General features: G+C 42.7%; 1 protein-coding gene across 1 annotated transcript in view; it reads left to right on the plus strand.

Moving 5' to 3' along the window:
• Positions 1-7,486: 7,486 nt before the first annotated feature.
• Positions 7,487-16,409, plus strand: part of ATP1B3 (ATPase Na+/K+ transporting subunit beta 3) — a 41,125-nt gene continuing 32,202 nt past the window's right edge. Inside the window, exon 1 of the mRNA XM_042458742.1 lies at positions 7,487-7,670. Coding sequence (XP_042314676.1) covers positions 7,562-7,670 — 109 coding nt within the window. The 5' untranslated portion in view covers positions 7,487-7,561. The remainder of the gene's footprint in view (positions 7,671-16,409) is intronic.

Here is a 16,409-nt window from a genome sequence, read left to right on the forward strand (position 1 = left end):
GTGAGAATGAATCCCTGCTGCAACACCTTTGTTTTGCTGAGCCTCTAATTAAGCATCTCTTTCCTCCGCTCAGTAGGCATTTGGAGAGCATGAGAGAGAACAAAAAGAGTAAGACAGCAGATCAGGGTGTTCCAAGGTTCTGTAAAGGACCTTCCGTGGGTACATGAAAGACAGAATTGAACTGGATAAGGCATTTGCCCTAATTTCACAGGGAATGCTCAAATTAGGTTTGGCTTACCTCGCATCTGAAATACAAACAGGAACCTACCTGAACTAAAATTGTAACACATGCTACAGCCAACCTCTCTCTTTTAGTAACAACATCTTTAAGTGATGCTTTTCAGAGTAAGAGGTGTGTTTGTCCAATTCTGCCTATGCTTTTTGTCAAACATGAAGGGGGATTTTACAGGAAGAGATGTTTGCCAACTGCTGGGTGAGGTAGAGCTCTCATTTTATTTTTATCTCATGTTTTAACCCCTGGCAGTTTGTGTCCTCTTCAGCAGCATAGGTCAGAATTTGGGACTTCTAGTTGACTGGTTTTGTAGCTCTCTGACCTTCTCCTCTCAAATGACCTGTATGTTAACAGGAATATAGGCTGTCCGTTTGCAGTTATAGTTGTTAAAAACACAATATCCAAAATTATTGTTCTTTCAGATATTTTTCACATTGGGGGAAAGAGTAAATGCTTGGCAAAGTTTGATTTTATTACATTTAGGCCATGATTTTTAACATTTGCATTCAGTGACTGGAGGCAAAGTTCTTAATCTTCACAGCGAAGTAGTCAAAATATTATGAATAACTGCGTTTTTACATTCCTGCTCAAGGTGGTATACACAGCTGTGGTGCTTATCACTTTATTCACAGTATATTATTGCAAAGGAAGAAAATGGGAAGAATGTGTTAATATTGTTATTGATCTGAGAAACACCAATTCCAAGAAAAGTTCTTACCGTTCTTTTAAAATGAGTTGGCATGCTATATAGGGACATAAATACAGGTTCAAGGATATGATTTCAGACATTTTATTTTAAAATGTTTGTATCCTCTCTAGCATTGCCTCCCCCCAAATGCTCTAATTTCTCACTACATTTTAGCACCATCATTTTAAAAAACTAATTCATGCTCAAAGAAATTAACTTCTTTTGTTTATGCTGTATTAGAACCAATTTATTTACAATGCTATTTTCCATGCTCTGTATCTTTCACACACAGCATTCTTATAAAGAGCATGGCACACTGATATATACATGATGGCTTGCACCATACAGAAACAGTTTCATGCATCCTCGTCATTGTGGCAGAATTGTGAAAAGCTGCTCATAGACTGCATAGATTTCTGGAACTCATATTCTGCTAATACAAAGAGACATAGCTGTCTATTTAGGGAGCTGGGAATGTTTAGCCTGGAGAAGAGAAGGTTAAGAGGTGATATGATAGCCCTGTTTAAGTATTTGAAGGGATGTCATATTGAGGAGGGAGCAAGTTTGTTTTCTGCTGCTCCAGAGACTAGAACGCGGAACAATGGATGCAAACTGCAGGAAAAGAGATTCCACCTCAACATTAGGAGGAACTTCCTGACAGTAAGGGCTGTTCGACAGTGGAATACACTCCCTCAGAAAATTGTGGTCTCCTTCCTTGGAGGTCTTCAAACAGAGGCTGGGTGGCCATCTGTCGGGGATGCTTTTAGATTTCCTGCATGGCAGGGGGTTGGACTGGATGGCCATTGCGGTCTCTTCCAGCTCTATGATTCTAAACACAAAGAAAAACTTCTGACATATATTTTAATATGAACTATACAGAGAAGTGGTTCTCTGCTTGGGTATGAATAAGTTTGAGATTGTGACTTTACATCTCAATTACTTGGGAATGCCATTATAATTTATACTCCTCAATTCATCCTTCTGAAGGAGTCAGCTCTTGAACAGACCATGCACTTAAACTTGCAGACTTCTTTGTCTAGGTTTTTTGCTTGCAGGTTTCCAGGACTTGATTTGGGTGCCTCAGATTCTGTAAACTTACATTTGCATGCTTTTGAACTGCTAAGTTGGCAGAAGCTGGGACTAGAGAGAGGAGCTAACCCCATCATGCAGCACTTGGGCCTTGAACTAGCAACCTTCCAATCTTCCGATCGTCAGAATTGGTCTCTTAACTACTCAGCCACCACATCCCTTTCACATACAGTGCACCTTCTCAATTGGGATGGTGAGTAGCACATAAAGTGGAAATAATAGTGGCAATTTCATTGGAGGGACTGAGCAGGTGCTTGGAGAAGCCACTAGTGACTCCAAACACAGGATGAGGGGTTCTGCAACCTGGGAGAGGATGTGGAGATCAGGGAGGTCTGTGGAGCAGACGGGGAGATGTCATGGGCTGGATGGAGAGTCTCAACAGACCAGAGGTTTCTAATCTCTAACCTATGTATATCCCTGTGTGGTGTGCTTAGTTAAAAGCAAACATCTCTAAAAGAAACATAGGTCACCTTTGTGAATTTCATCAGCTAGTTAAATACATGTTGTCATGTAGATTCTCTCTGTATGTTTTTATTAGATACTTAAAATAGAGAAAGATATGGGAGCTAAGTATGCACCTAGGGAATTAAGATCCAGAAAGTTCAGCTAAAAGGATGCTTTCTGGAATCTGATGAAATACTACTTCCCTTTTAAAGGAAAGGAAAGGAAAGGAAAGGAAAGGAAAGGAAAGGAAAGGGGTCTCTAACTGGAGATCTTTCCAGAAGGCAAGAGAATCCATTGGAGTCTGACTCTGGGAGGAGTGAAGAGAATGAGTTAGAGTCAGTTATGAACCATAGACGGAAGTTAGTGAGAATAATGTTAGAGACAATAGCAAAAATGTAGAATGAGAGCCTTTCATGTTTAGTAGCATGATCTATTATGTTTAATATGATACCATTCATTGACAATGAGTTTATTGTTCAGTTCCTCAGCAGTTATTGGGAACTTCTTTGACAATAATTGTCTTAACTAAAGACAGAAGACAAGAGGACTGAACTATATTTGTTACCTGCACCTTTCCTCTGAGATTGATAGACAACTAATATAGTAGGAAATATATGTGTGGTGAATCTTTTGTTGGACATTATTTTTTGCAGAGAGAAGACAAAATAGCTTGGATATTTAGCTGGATTATAAAAGTGATAAAAGGATTCATTGTGAATTCCGCTGGACATGGATGAATCAGAATGTAACAGAAGATTTGTGCTTGCCTATTTATTGCCTTAGGTTTATATCAGAAAAAAAATTGTAGGAACAGAGTCTTCATTTATCTTTTATTTTCTCTTACTCAGATGCTGTAATAAAAAAAGCCACTTCTGAACATTTTATTTCGTTGGTACTCTTATGTACTGAGTAAATATTGGCTCTCAAATTGTTATGTGGCTTCAAGTCAACTCCAATTTAGGGATTATTCAGACAGCCCCGAAGGGGTGGCATGGAGCCGCCCCTATTTCAGCCAGATCGGGGCTACAGCAACCACACACCATAGCCCTGATTTGGCCTTTCCAGGGTGCCATAGCTGCATTGTTGCGGCTCGGTGGTGCTCCTTCGGCACTGCGTTGTATGGACGCAGAGCTGGAAGAGCACCATCATGCTGCCCTGGGGGTGAAGTCGGGGTGTGCGTCATGTGGGGTTGACACCCCAACTCTGCCCCCAGGTCGGCCTTTCAGGCCAGTCTGTACAGGGCCCTAGTGCACTAACACTATTATAGCAACCCTATTATAGTTTTCTGTGCAAGAGCTATTCAAAGAAGGATTGCCCTTGCTTTCCTCTAAGAAAGAGAGAGTGTGACTTGCCTAAAATCACCCAGCAGGTTTCCATGGCTGTGTGGGGATTCAAACTTGACTTTAGGCTTGGACTAACGGACTTGAATATATTACTGCTGCCTTCTGGAAGGTCATAGTGCTCAAGTTACTAAACCACAGTGAGGAGAGACCTGTCAATGTGAAATAAAAAGACACGGACTGTTACTAAGCTATTTCTGTCTCCCACCACCACTAAAAGACAAATGGAACCCACTGACTAAATCATTGTAGAAGTCATACTTTCTAGGGTAGCTGTAGGCAAAAAGCTCTGGTGGGTCAAAAGCTTCCTGTTCTACCTTAAATGTCCCTTCTTTCTTCCAATGCAAATCCAAACCATTTTGTTGTCTCAAGCTGAGTCTCCCATACTAGAGCCACCAGTTTAAAAAAGTAAAACTGTTATCATTTGGGCACCAATTCTCTTGCACTCATCTCAGAAGTGAGAATTGTGTGACTGTCCAAATGTTTCCCAGCATTCCATATCATTGATTATACTGGTTATTTAGGCTGCTAAGAGCTGCATTTCAACATCTGGCAAGCTCCACAATTTCCACCCCTGATCTAAACAGAGCTCAGGATTCACCCAGCTGGTGGCGTTGGCAACAAAATGAGTGTGATAATATCCGGATGCATCCCGAATTAGAATTCAAATCAGCAGTGGTAAGTCGCATTTTTAACTGTGTGTTAAAGTCCCTAGTCCCCCTACTTTTATCTTCCAGCTGAAGGGCAAGAAAAGAGGTAGGAGGCATTTTGGGGTCATTGCCCAGGATGACCAGATGTCTTCCTTTTCCAGGACATGTCTTGAATTTCAATGTTCTGTCCAGGAGGAATTTTAAAATATCCTCCATTTTGAGCATGACTAAAAAGCAGGAATTTATATTAGTGTTTCTAGCTTTTATGTTGCAACATCCTACATTTTTTATTGATTCTCCTACATTTTGCAGTGCCTTATCCTCCTTTTTGGTTAGGATATCTGGTCACCCTGTCATTGCCTTTGTTGCATCTATGCTGTAGAGATAATGCAGTTTGTTACCATTTTAGCTGCCATGGCTCCTGGAATACAGAATACTGGGATCTGTAGTTTTGTGAGGCACCAGCAATCTGGCACAGAAAAGTAAAGAACTTGTAAAACTGCAAATCCCAGGATTCCATAGGATGCAGCTACAGCACTCAAAGTGGTGTCAAACTGCATTATTTCTACAGTGTAGATGTACGCTGAGACTATGGGAATGGTCACACCAATTGCAAAGGGGATGCCCGGAGCCACTTTAAACTTGAAATGGGATTGTGCTCCAATTGAGCACAAAGAGGATCCTGCTTCTGGAATTGCTCCAGGGTCCCAACCATCTTAATCCAGATTTGATCTCACTACTGGCTATGCTGGCTAAGTCTCCTGGGATTTGCAGTCCAGGAGCACTTTGTGTTCCCTGCAGCTGAACTCCTGTTTTGTGTCACATCTGAACAACACCTGCCCAACAAGCAGAATTCTAGATTGTTGCGCCAGAAAAGGGTTATCTGCTGACTGTATCTGCATGCGCTATGGCAGTTTGAAGCCCAGGGCTTCTGCCTTTTTATTAAGAAGTTGGCAACCCGACAAAGTACAATCTGAATTTCTACAAGGAAACTCCTGAATGAAGTGATTTGAGGACAGCCAGTGCATTTCTTTACAAATTACTATTTAAGCTGTGTTGCAATACATCCTGAATTTGACTATAGAGATGAGTGGATATATGTGTTTATCTTCTTTCTTTCAGCATGGCTATTGCAACATTTCATTCCTTATATGTACAATGACATCAAAAATCCACAAAACAGCGATACCTTTATTGCGCCACCCAGAATACACAAAGCGTAGTATACTGTAGTTAGTGGATTTTTACCCTTAGATACGCTGCTGTTTCCCATCAAGTCAGCTTTAGCTTGTGAGCAAAATGCACAAAATTTCAAAGCTCCATTAGCTTCTTCATCAGACAAAGGTGTTAAAAATAATATAGGAGGGGAAAAAATTGACAATGTTAGTCACAGGCCTGCATTTTATCAAGCTGCTGGTGATGGTATTCTGAGTATGGAGGGATAGCGATGATGATGATGATGATGATGATGATGATGATTTAATTTCTCTCACTGCAGGGACTCAAAGTGGTGAATAGCAAATTTAAAACAATACGATTTAAAAACAATACAAAAGCATTTTGTTGTTAAAACAATAAAAAACATAAAACAAACAATTTTGAAAGTTAAAACAGCCATGCTTTAAAATGCAAAATGTGTTAAAAACTCTATAAAGCCTTCTCTTTGGCCATATAGCCCTATTTATGAAGGCAGACCTGGCTTCTTCATCAGGCAAAGTTGTTAAGAATAATACTCTGTTTGCTAATGGAATTTAAATTTCCTGGACTTCAAAATGCTTTGGAGTTTATCAGACAAGGGAAATGGGAAGCATAATCCAATGGCAATCCGAACGCAATCATGGGATTTAGCATTATTGCGTGATAGACTACCACATGTAATTTTGTGCAATGGCAAGCTATTTTTGGGCAATGGGAAGTCAGTTCAAACGCAATTCGCATTCATGTAAACTCGCTGAACTAGTGAATCCAGGTGAATGCGTTCTGGCCCCACTTTCTTTTCATTCGAAATTAAGAGAAATGCCTCCCGTGTGATAAACTTTGTCCCTCAGTATCTCTTGGCCAAACGGAGGACTGAGCTGCCTGCATGGATAGCCCTCCGTACTCAGAATACAACCACCGCCATGTTGGCCAAATGCAGGCCCATGGCAGACGTCATCAGATTTCTTCCCTCTTGTATTATTTGGCACGTTGGCTTCAGTGTGGGACTACAACTCTGGAGTCTAGGGTTCAATTCCCCACTTGGTGGGCCTGGGCAAGTCACACTCTCTCAGCCTTGGAGGGTGGCAATGGCAACCTTGCCAAGAAAACCCTGTGCCAGTTTCGCCTTAGGGCCGCCATGAGTCAGGAAAGACTTGAAGGCACGCAGCATTATTTTAATGGGGCCACGTGCTGTAATCGTTTGAGCGTTGGGACTCTGACCCTGGAGACCAGAGTTCGAATCCTGCTGGAGTCTCAAACCCCACTGGCACGCTCTCTCAGCCCCAGAGGATGGCCAATGGGCCAATCCCACTCTGAAACCCATGGCAGTGGTCGCCATGACGTCTTGGAAGGCACACAACACACAAGAACAACCACCACAACAACAAACGTGGCCAGAAATGGCTCCTTATATGGCTGGGAGGGCTGAGAGGTGCCTCCAAGGGCGGGAAGGCCCCCTTTGCCCTGCCCTTGACCCCAAGGGACCTCGGCGTCCTCCAAAGCGGGGAGGCCGCCCTTTCCCTCCTCCCTTCCTTCCTGACAAGAAGAGAGGCTTCTTTGAGGCTATACAAGGAAGAAGGAGGCGCCGCTCTCCAGCAGCGGCCGCAGTGTGGCGCCTCGGCCAGCAGGTGGCAGTGCAGGGACAGGGTCGGGCCGGCGGAGGGAATGGCGAGCGCGGATAGGCCGGGGAGGGCGCTGACGTCATCGAAGGGGGCGTGGCGAGGCGGGCCCGAGCGGCGGAGAGGGGCCTGTCTTTCCCTTCCTCTCTTCTGCTCCGCCGCCGCCGCCGCCGAGAGAGAGAGAGAGAGGGTCCCCTTGCGCTCCTCAGGAACCGACGCCTCCGCCGCCTTCGCCCTGCGAGGGATCCCTCCGCCTGTCTCCCTTCCTCGCTCTCCGGCTCCCGCCCGCCCGCCCGCGCGCCATGGCCAAGGAGGAGAAGAAGCCCTTCAGCCAAGCCATGGCCGAGTGGCGGCACTTCATCTACAACCCCAACAGCGGAGAGTTCCTGGGCAGAACGGCCAAGAGCTGGGGTGAGCCAGGCCACGGGGACCCCTCCCTCTCTCCCGGGTCTAAAAATAGACCCATCGGGGCAGAGACGGAGGAGGGCCAGGGGCGGGGAAGGGCGCTGCCTGGCCAGATGCCTTGGCTCTGGCCCCCTCCGATGCCTCCACCGGCGACCCCTTCCTCGGCCTGTGCCTTTCCCCTTCCTTGACGCGTGTCCGCTCCCCTTGACTCGCCTCCCCCATTCCCTTGCTCTGCCGCCGCCGGTTTCCCTTTCTCTCGGCTGCTCCCCCGGTGACCCACGGCCCCTTCTTTTCTTGACCAGCGTCCCTCTTCCTTCCTTCCTTCCTTCCCCGACGGAGGCCCTCCCTGTTCCCCGGAGCGCTGTCCCCATCTGACTCCCCAGGCCCCCTTTCCCGAGGCTTCGGAGGCACCTCCTCCCTCTCCCCGAAGGCAGCTGCCTCAGTGGGGAGCCCCCTCCTTCCCTCCCTCCCTCCCTGGGGCTCTCAGAGGGCAGGGCCTCCTCTCCTGGCTTTGCCCGGGGGTCAGTGGCTGCCTCTCCCAGGCTGGGGGCTTCCAGGAAGGCAGGCTGCGCCCGTGGAGGAAGGCAGTGGGGTGGCCGCCTTCTCTCTTGGCTGGCTGCCTGTCCTGGGGTTCTCATGGCAGGGGTTTGCCCCTGCCTTCCCCTGAGGCCCAGAGAGTGCCGCTTGGCCATGCTGCTCTCAGCCTAAGTCGGCAAGGGAGCCTAACAGAGCCTCCGACAAAGGCACCACCGGACCTTCCTGGTCTTGGAAGCTAAGCAGGGTCGGCCTTGGTTAGTACTTGGGAGGCAGACCGCCCAGAAGCACCCCATTGGCTACCTTTCGGAGGAAGGGGCTGGCAAAGCCATCTCTGGCATTCCTTGCCTAAGAAAACTCAAGAGGTCTCCATAAGGCAAGAGGCACAGAGACAGAAAAGTGGGGAGCTTTGATTGGCAATTGAGCTTCCCCTAAATGTGGTTCTCTGGTGATCATTTGCATCTTCCAATCGTGTCTCTCTGTGAAAGGATGCAATGCTTCCTTGGGTTTTCCCTCTCTTACCCAATTTGACTTTAAACCTTATTAAGACTGAAATTTCCTTAGGGTTTCCGTTACATTTTTGGCAGGCGACTCTGCACTTGAGATGCAGCGCATACCAGAGCAAGCGGGTGTTTCACCATTGGCTTAAGCACAAGACAAGTTGTACTCCTGACTTGGTTAGCAGATGCGCTTTGGGCACATGCTCTAAGCGAAAGCAGCATAGCCATGCATGCTTGGTTGCCACAGCCATGTGTCAGAAAGAAGGCTTTCTGTGATGTGAGTTTTTCTTTATTCACAGGGAAATAAAGTCCTCTTGATTGTCACTTACTCTGGAAGTTGAAAATGAGAGAGGAAATTTCCACTCCATCAGTCACTAGCTTTCCTTCCAGGATGGGGATGGAGCAAAGGAGGAGCGACTGAAAGGGGCACAGAGGAGTCTGTCCATATGGACAGCAGTTCCTACCCGTTTTGAAAAGTTCTTTTAAAAGTAGTCATGTGGAGTCATTTATCGCGTCTCAGCCTTTAGGCTAAGATCAAGTGTAGCTAATGGATTTTGTTCCCCCTGGCTATGCTGCTTCTTTGCCATCAAGCCAGCTTTTGCTTCTGGTGATCCTGTGATGAGAATGTGCCCTGATCATGAGCTTAGGTCAGCCTAGGTCTGGCTGAAACTGTAACATCACCAAAACCTCCATGTTTGAGTAATGCATTACTTAATTTTACAGTGTATAAATATTGTGTTGCATGATTTGGTAAACAAAAATGGTTTTCTGATTGTAAGAATGATTCCACAAGAAATGAGGAGGAGTGTTACGTTTAATGTAAATTTTGTATCTAAACATGAATGAGTTCATTCTGCACAGCCTGGAGTTTATATTTCTCACATCTGTTAAAAAATCAACTACATTTTTGTCACATATATTTTGACTCTGAATGGATGGAATCCATCTGTGAAAACATGTTCTTCTTTGGCTGTTAAACACAATTACATAAAGAGAACACTTTTAAAGGGCAGAGAGACACAGAGGAATATGCCTACAGGTTGAGTCTCCCTTATCCAAAATATCTGGGACCAAAAAGTATTTTGGATTTCAGAGTTTTCCAGATTTTGGAATATTTGCATACATATAATAAGATCATGGAGATGGAGGGGACCTAAGTTTAAACATGAAATTCAGTTATGTTTCATATATACTTTATGCACATAGCCTGAAGGTAACTTTATACACAATACTTTTAATAATTTTGTGCATGAAACAAAGTTTGTGCACATTGAACCATCAGAAAGCAAAGGTGTCACTATCTTAGCTCCGTATATAGATAATTTTGGGTTTGGGGATCAGAATTCTAGCTAAGGAAGAGTGTACAAAATAACAAAACACAGCTTTCAGATCTCTCTGTGTTGTTTCTGATAGAGAAGTAAGCTTTCCAGTAGTTCAGCAGTTAGCAACATACATAAAATCAAACCCACAAACATGATTACATTTTTACTAACATATTTATCCTCCTTAATGTGTAAAGAGGTTATGAGGTAACTTGCAGGGCAATCATAAGCAGTAATGCCTAGTAAGAGGTTAGTCCTATTGAATCTTGCATCCTTGCTTGCTAACTTGTAGTGCTACATATATGTGAAAATACAGTCCAGGGATTCTGATCATGAAAGTTGTACATGCTATCTTAAATATAAAGGTACGACAACCCTCCCTTCGGCCAACACCCCCTTCCCCAATATTGATGGTATTAGAAGGTAACACAGAGATTTGTTTTCTCCAGAGTCCAGACCTCACAATTACTACCATTTCCCTAGCAAATTCTTTTGCCTACCCAATCTGATTGGTGATTTAATCTTGTGAGAGGTCAGGAAACTGAGGGGAAACAGGTTTTGTATATCTTGTGAGATAAGTGAAGAATTCAAACTCATTAGCTTAATCCTAATCCACTTTCTATTTACTCCTGCTATTTTGGGTTCTGGTCAGAAGGAAAAGTGCAATAGAGTCAATAAAAAAGAGGAGCACTCAGAGTAGTGCCTTTAAAAATTGAAAATAATCTTTACTGTGATGAAGACTAGGAATAGGAATTGTGTGGCCCTTGTGATGATGCTGAACTCCCAACATCCATAGCCAGTGGTGATGAATGCCTGAGTTGTAAACATCTGGAGGGTAGGAAAATTCCCATCCTTCCTGTAAATTGAAAACTGGAATCTAGTTTGGAGTACCAGTTTGAACCATTTCTTTTTGGCAGTGAACCGTGTCCTTTTACATGAAACCTGAGTCAAATGCCAACGTTTTTCCTGCATGTGTTGTTTCACTTATAACTTCCATTGCCCTGACCATTCTTTAACGTATCTTGTGTGTTATCCATTAACAAAAGTAATGATGAAGAGAAGTGATCACAGTTGGTATTTTCTCTTAAATTTTTTCCCCCAAAGGCTATGTGCCAGCTTGGATATGGTGCTAAACCATAGTTTAGTGTGAGCAATGCAACCTAGACTGAGCCTTGAGCTGGCATGCTCTCCTTTCCTGTCTGGTGGAGCCCTGGAGAAGAACCTGGACACATTTACATCAGTTGTGTTTTTCCTTTCATCTGAATCTGACAAATCTGGTTAACAGAACCAAGTCAACTTCCAACCATGGTTTCTATAGGTAGCTGGTTTCCACTACCCATAGTTAAACTGAATTAAAAAGGAAGAGGAAAGCTTCTGATATCTTAATGGTCACATATGATCCCAGGGCTTGCTACATCTAATTCATATACTGTAGTATTGTGATATTGTGGCTGAACTAGGCCAGAAAAACTTAACCCTTAACTAGAGTTCAGTCTCCTCAGCAATTTAGAAACTGTTGTGAGCATAGCGAGCAGAGAGAGTATACCTTTTGTTGGATGTTGCCTGTTGTGACACCAACAAATTGTGTTCACATTTATTTATTTATATCTTGCTTTTCTGTCAGGATTCAGGGGGGCTAAAAATATTCAGTCACATTCCAGATGTTCTCAAAGAGCAGCCTACAGCAAATGTCAGGATATATCCTTTTACAGAATTAATTTAACAAGTTAAATAATTGTAATTAATTCAGTTACAGTAACTTACAGTGACATAAAATAGTGCATTTTGGAATGATACCTGAATTTAATGTACATTAAAGAAAAGTACAAACAGGTATACCTTCGTTAATAAAATAGATGTGTTCTGAGGCATTATTTCTTTAACAGAAAATTTGGCACCAGAGATAGAAATCATATGCAAAGAATAGAGACAGGTCCTTAAGCAACAAGAAATAAGAGCAGTTCAACATGTTTCAGCAGAATTGTTCTTCAAAGCTAACAGTATAGTATGCACATGTGAAATGAAACAATTGGATCAGATAAGCTCTGCATAAGTAAACAACTTTTTGAATTCTCTAGAGAGCACTTGAAGCATTCTTCCAAAATTCATTCAGGGAGAACTTTTCTTTCACTATTCTCCACTTTTCTTATGATTTCCATTTTGGTGGTCAAACATACAGATCTACCGTATGTTTCGTTAACATGTTTGAGTAGCAGGTGAAGAAGGCTTACTACTTTCCTCTTTTTTCACTTTTGTTCATGCATGCTCAGTAAGGGATTCTGGAGGCAGTTGCTGTAGAATCGGCTAGAGTAGAATGCCATTTCTCCTGCTCAAGCTTTATTGTGTTATTTACTGCAGACATGCTGCTGTAACCTCAGACCTGTGTTTCTCTAGCCACCCTTCATCATCCTCCCAGTGCCAACAATCCTAAAATAACTTCCAGCTTGACAGAGTATGAGGAAGAAAGTCATAAAAAGGAGCTTCTTTCTCAGAGGCTTTGTTATGTATGTCTATACTTTAAATGCATGCTTTTATTTTCTCCACATGCTGTTATGTTACAGTTAATGATAATAGAGTCAGTTGTTGGGCTATGCTATGACAAATTAGTGAACATGTATATCCTTAATAATGGCTGTCAGATTTGCAAATCATCACTAGCACTGGGATATTCTATATTCTAGTTTTCGCCAACTCCAGGAATGTATTAAGCCCCAGGACTTGGTTACATTCTTTCATTTTATGCTTGCAAAGAGCAGTTCTGCAGTATGGTGAATTTCCGAATTTTGAATAATTCCAGCAACTAACAGCACCATCTTCTATATAGTTAATCCATAGCATTCATTCATGGCCATCTCTGGTATGTGAATTGGATGGGGTGCCAGTGATATTGAAAGTACCATCCCACTACAGGAAAGAATGCAATGCACCCCCATCTCATTCACTTACCCCAGATTCAGGGGGAAAGAAATGATTATTGTCTGGGACATAATCATGGACCTTAATTGCTCAAGATGGGGTTCTTGAGGCTGAAGGGAATTGAGAAGCCTGTTAAAGTGGGTGAGTGAAGAGAGATGATGTTGGTGGATGTATTCCTTTTAAATTTTAGAGTTTGAGAAATAAAGGCTGGGCAATTCACAGCCGAAACAGACAGCCTGGTAAAGCTGCCTTCTGGGCGGCTTGAGAACAAGGCATTTACATGCCACATGCCTCCAAGATGTCCTGAAGCTGCCCTGGCCTATTAAACAGGAGTGACTTCAAGATGTTCCGGGGGCATGGCTTTTACATGCCACATGCTGCTGGAGCGCCCAGAAACTGCCCTTTACTGGCCTGAATAGGAGTGGATCTCTGGGGGTGGCCCCAATCCTCCCTTTTCAGGCTATCTGTTTCAGCCCTCAGTTACCTGCAGGTAATGCAAGGGGCCTTGGAGTATTATGTTTGAACATTTATTTCCCATCTTGTAGGAAATTGTTCTGCTTACTAAATGTTCCTTGCTATTGCTTCTGGAAATTCTGTGTATGTGTTATTGCGGTGTGTCTTTATTCTCATGTTTAGCAGATAACATTCTGCATGGGAGAAAACGTGGGCTACCTCATGTGGGCTACCTGAAAAACAGTGTTAGGGAAAGGGGTAGAGATATCATATCTCAGAGGAAATCTTACACATGTAAAATAAAGTCCCACAGGACACAGCATGTATGAAATTGTGGCCTTAAATTGTTGGTTCTTTAAATCAGTGCTTCTTGAGGTATCTGATGTGGATGACTGGCACCGTTTCCCCATTGTGCCAGGGACTGGCACCATATTCTTGCCTGTTGGCTACAGTTCCTGTTTTCCTGAAAGGTCACCAGGGACTGGGAGTAGATTGTTCATGGACTGGCACCAATCTAAGGACCCCCACTTTGAATAGTACTCCTGTAAGTGATTGAAGTCTCTGTTTTAAACACTGTGATGTAAATCTATCCATCCCTGGGCTAGATTGTAGAAAAACATGACTTTCCTACAGCCGGCATAGATAGGACCCGCATTTTTATCTTCCATAATTTTGTAAAAACTGCACATTCCCTGTTGAAGTAAAAGGCTCTATGGGTAAATGATAACAACTTACATTAATCTTGGGGAAAGCATTCTAACTTGAAACTACAGTGGGCCATCCACATTCCCTGAGGTTAGGAGTGCAGGATCCCCGTGAAAGTGGAAAAAACACAAATAAAAACACTATGTTTTTACTTGAGAGAACACCTCTCTAGGAATCTCTAGGTTCTCCAGTGCAATTCTGTGGTCGACATCTGCCAGAAGTGGGACCATGGAATCATGCTGGAGGACCTACAAATGTTGAGAAGCATGTTCTCTAGTAATCTCGAGGTCTTCCAGTGCAACTCTGTGGTCATCTTCCAGCAAAGCTTCCTTAGAGATTCCTAGGGAGAATATATTAATCAAATCCACAAATAATCAAAGCCCCAAATGTCAAAACTGAAATTGTGGAGGGCCAACTGTAAAAATGTCATAGCAAGATGGCTTTTACAATCAGCTTCCCTGCCTATTTAGAGAGCAGGGGAAATGGATGCACCATATTTTGAATGGTGGTGTGGAGGGCCTTGGTTTATAGTGGATGTGCGGTGTGCAGTGTTGTCTCTGAATGTTAGAAGACACAGGGCACAAGTGTACTTTGGATTTATTCCAAAATCTGAGTAAACAGATTTTGAAATGGAGCAATCTGCATCTTGAAATGGCAATTAATGAACAAGCAGTTTTGACATGGAAGGATGTGTGGAAAGTTTTGGTCCTATGGTATCATCACACCAATTTCATAAGCAGTAACCATTCTGTAGCCCAAGTTATTTATTCTACACTTTGTAAGGGTAATAGGCTAAGAGATACAGGAAGGCAAGGTAGTGAAAATGGAGTATTCTTCATGCCCATTTCCTTCCTGTCCATTATTTACACCATTGCTTAGGGTAAAACAACATAGTTTATTCAAACATGGGTGTATTCTTCTGAACCAATCCAGGAATGTTCTGTTTCCATATGTGTACTTATACACAGGCTGCATTTGGAAGTTGTTATAATTTTTCCTATCGCTTACCTCTTGAGCCCAGTTTATGGGGTATATTAGAGGGAAGCTTTGAAAATGCACTATCCCTTCTAAAATGTGGTTGTGCCACTGTAGTGGCTGGAGATTATAAGTAGCAATGCTGTCCCCAACTACAGTTTTTAAAATGTCTTCCATTAGAAGTTAATCACAGCTGTTAAGATATGCAGGAAAAGGTAAAAGTATATGTGGAAAGCATGCACGGTATAGCAGTTTGAGTGGTGGATTAGAACTCCAGGAGACTACAGTACAGTTCAAATACTTGGTCAGCCATGGAAACTAGCTGGGCAACCTTGGGCAAGTCACATTCTCTCAGCATGAGAGGAAGGCAGTGATAAACCTCCTCTGAATAAATATTATATGACACCATTCTATTTATTAATCATGCTAGTATGGTATTGGTGGAATATTTGAAGAATATGTGAGAGAGGTATATTGAAAGACTGTCTGTTGGTAACTAATATGCTATAATATATATTAAAAATATGATTGTATGACACTTGTTTGTTAGAGTAAACCAAATACCTTAGTATTGTATATATGTAGGGGGTGGGATTATGAATTGATGCAGAGTGCTTGCTTTTAGATTTGATGGTAAGTAATTTTCTAATTAGCTAGTTGGTTGAGAATTGCATTACAGCTTTCAGGAGGTTAGTTGCTAAGAAATCTCATTTAATTTTTCCTTCAGATTGTACGATCCCAATGTTTATGACAGATCTGTAATTTAATGGTAAAAATTTGAGACATTGCTAAGAATTCCTTATCTGTGTTAACACATGTTGGTAACGATAACCATGTAGCTAAATCCAACGTGGTGTGGTTGTGAATGCCACTGCAAGCATGTCCTAGTTAGGGAGAGTTGCAGTGCGTCCTTATGAGAGAACTAGTTAAAGTACTGTGATCTTGAGGGCTTTACAATCCAAAGCCGTAAATTACTTCACTTTTAGAGGATTTTTTAAAAACTAAAATTTTCTTTGAGCTCAAAGACTTGCAAGACAGGAAGCAACAAATTAAAAATGTATTTATATGCTCGGCAGTGATGTGCAATGGAAAATCTTCAAAAATAGAAAATTTTCCACTGCTGCATTTTCTCTGTAGAATTTCCCAGTTTTAGAAATGCATTGTTACATACAGTCAGTAATATAAATCTGTCAGATTAAATTTTTCAGGTTGATAAACCCAGAAAGCAGGTATTTAAACACACACTTCATCAAGTGTGCTAAAATTAATATGTTAACATGCTTCAGTGCTGGGGGAAATTTATGCAGTAAGGTAATGAAATACTTGCAAGCATTGAGGGT

This window comes from Sceloporus undulatus, chromosome 3, assembly GCF_019175285.1.
Source record: "Sceloporus undulatus isolate JIND9_A2432 ecotype Alabama chromosome 3, SceUnd_v1.1, whole genome shotgun sequence".
Classification (NCBI taxonomy): Eukaryota; Metazoa; Chordata; class Lepidosauria; order Squamata; family Phrynosomatidae; genus Sceloporus; species Sceloporus undulatus.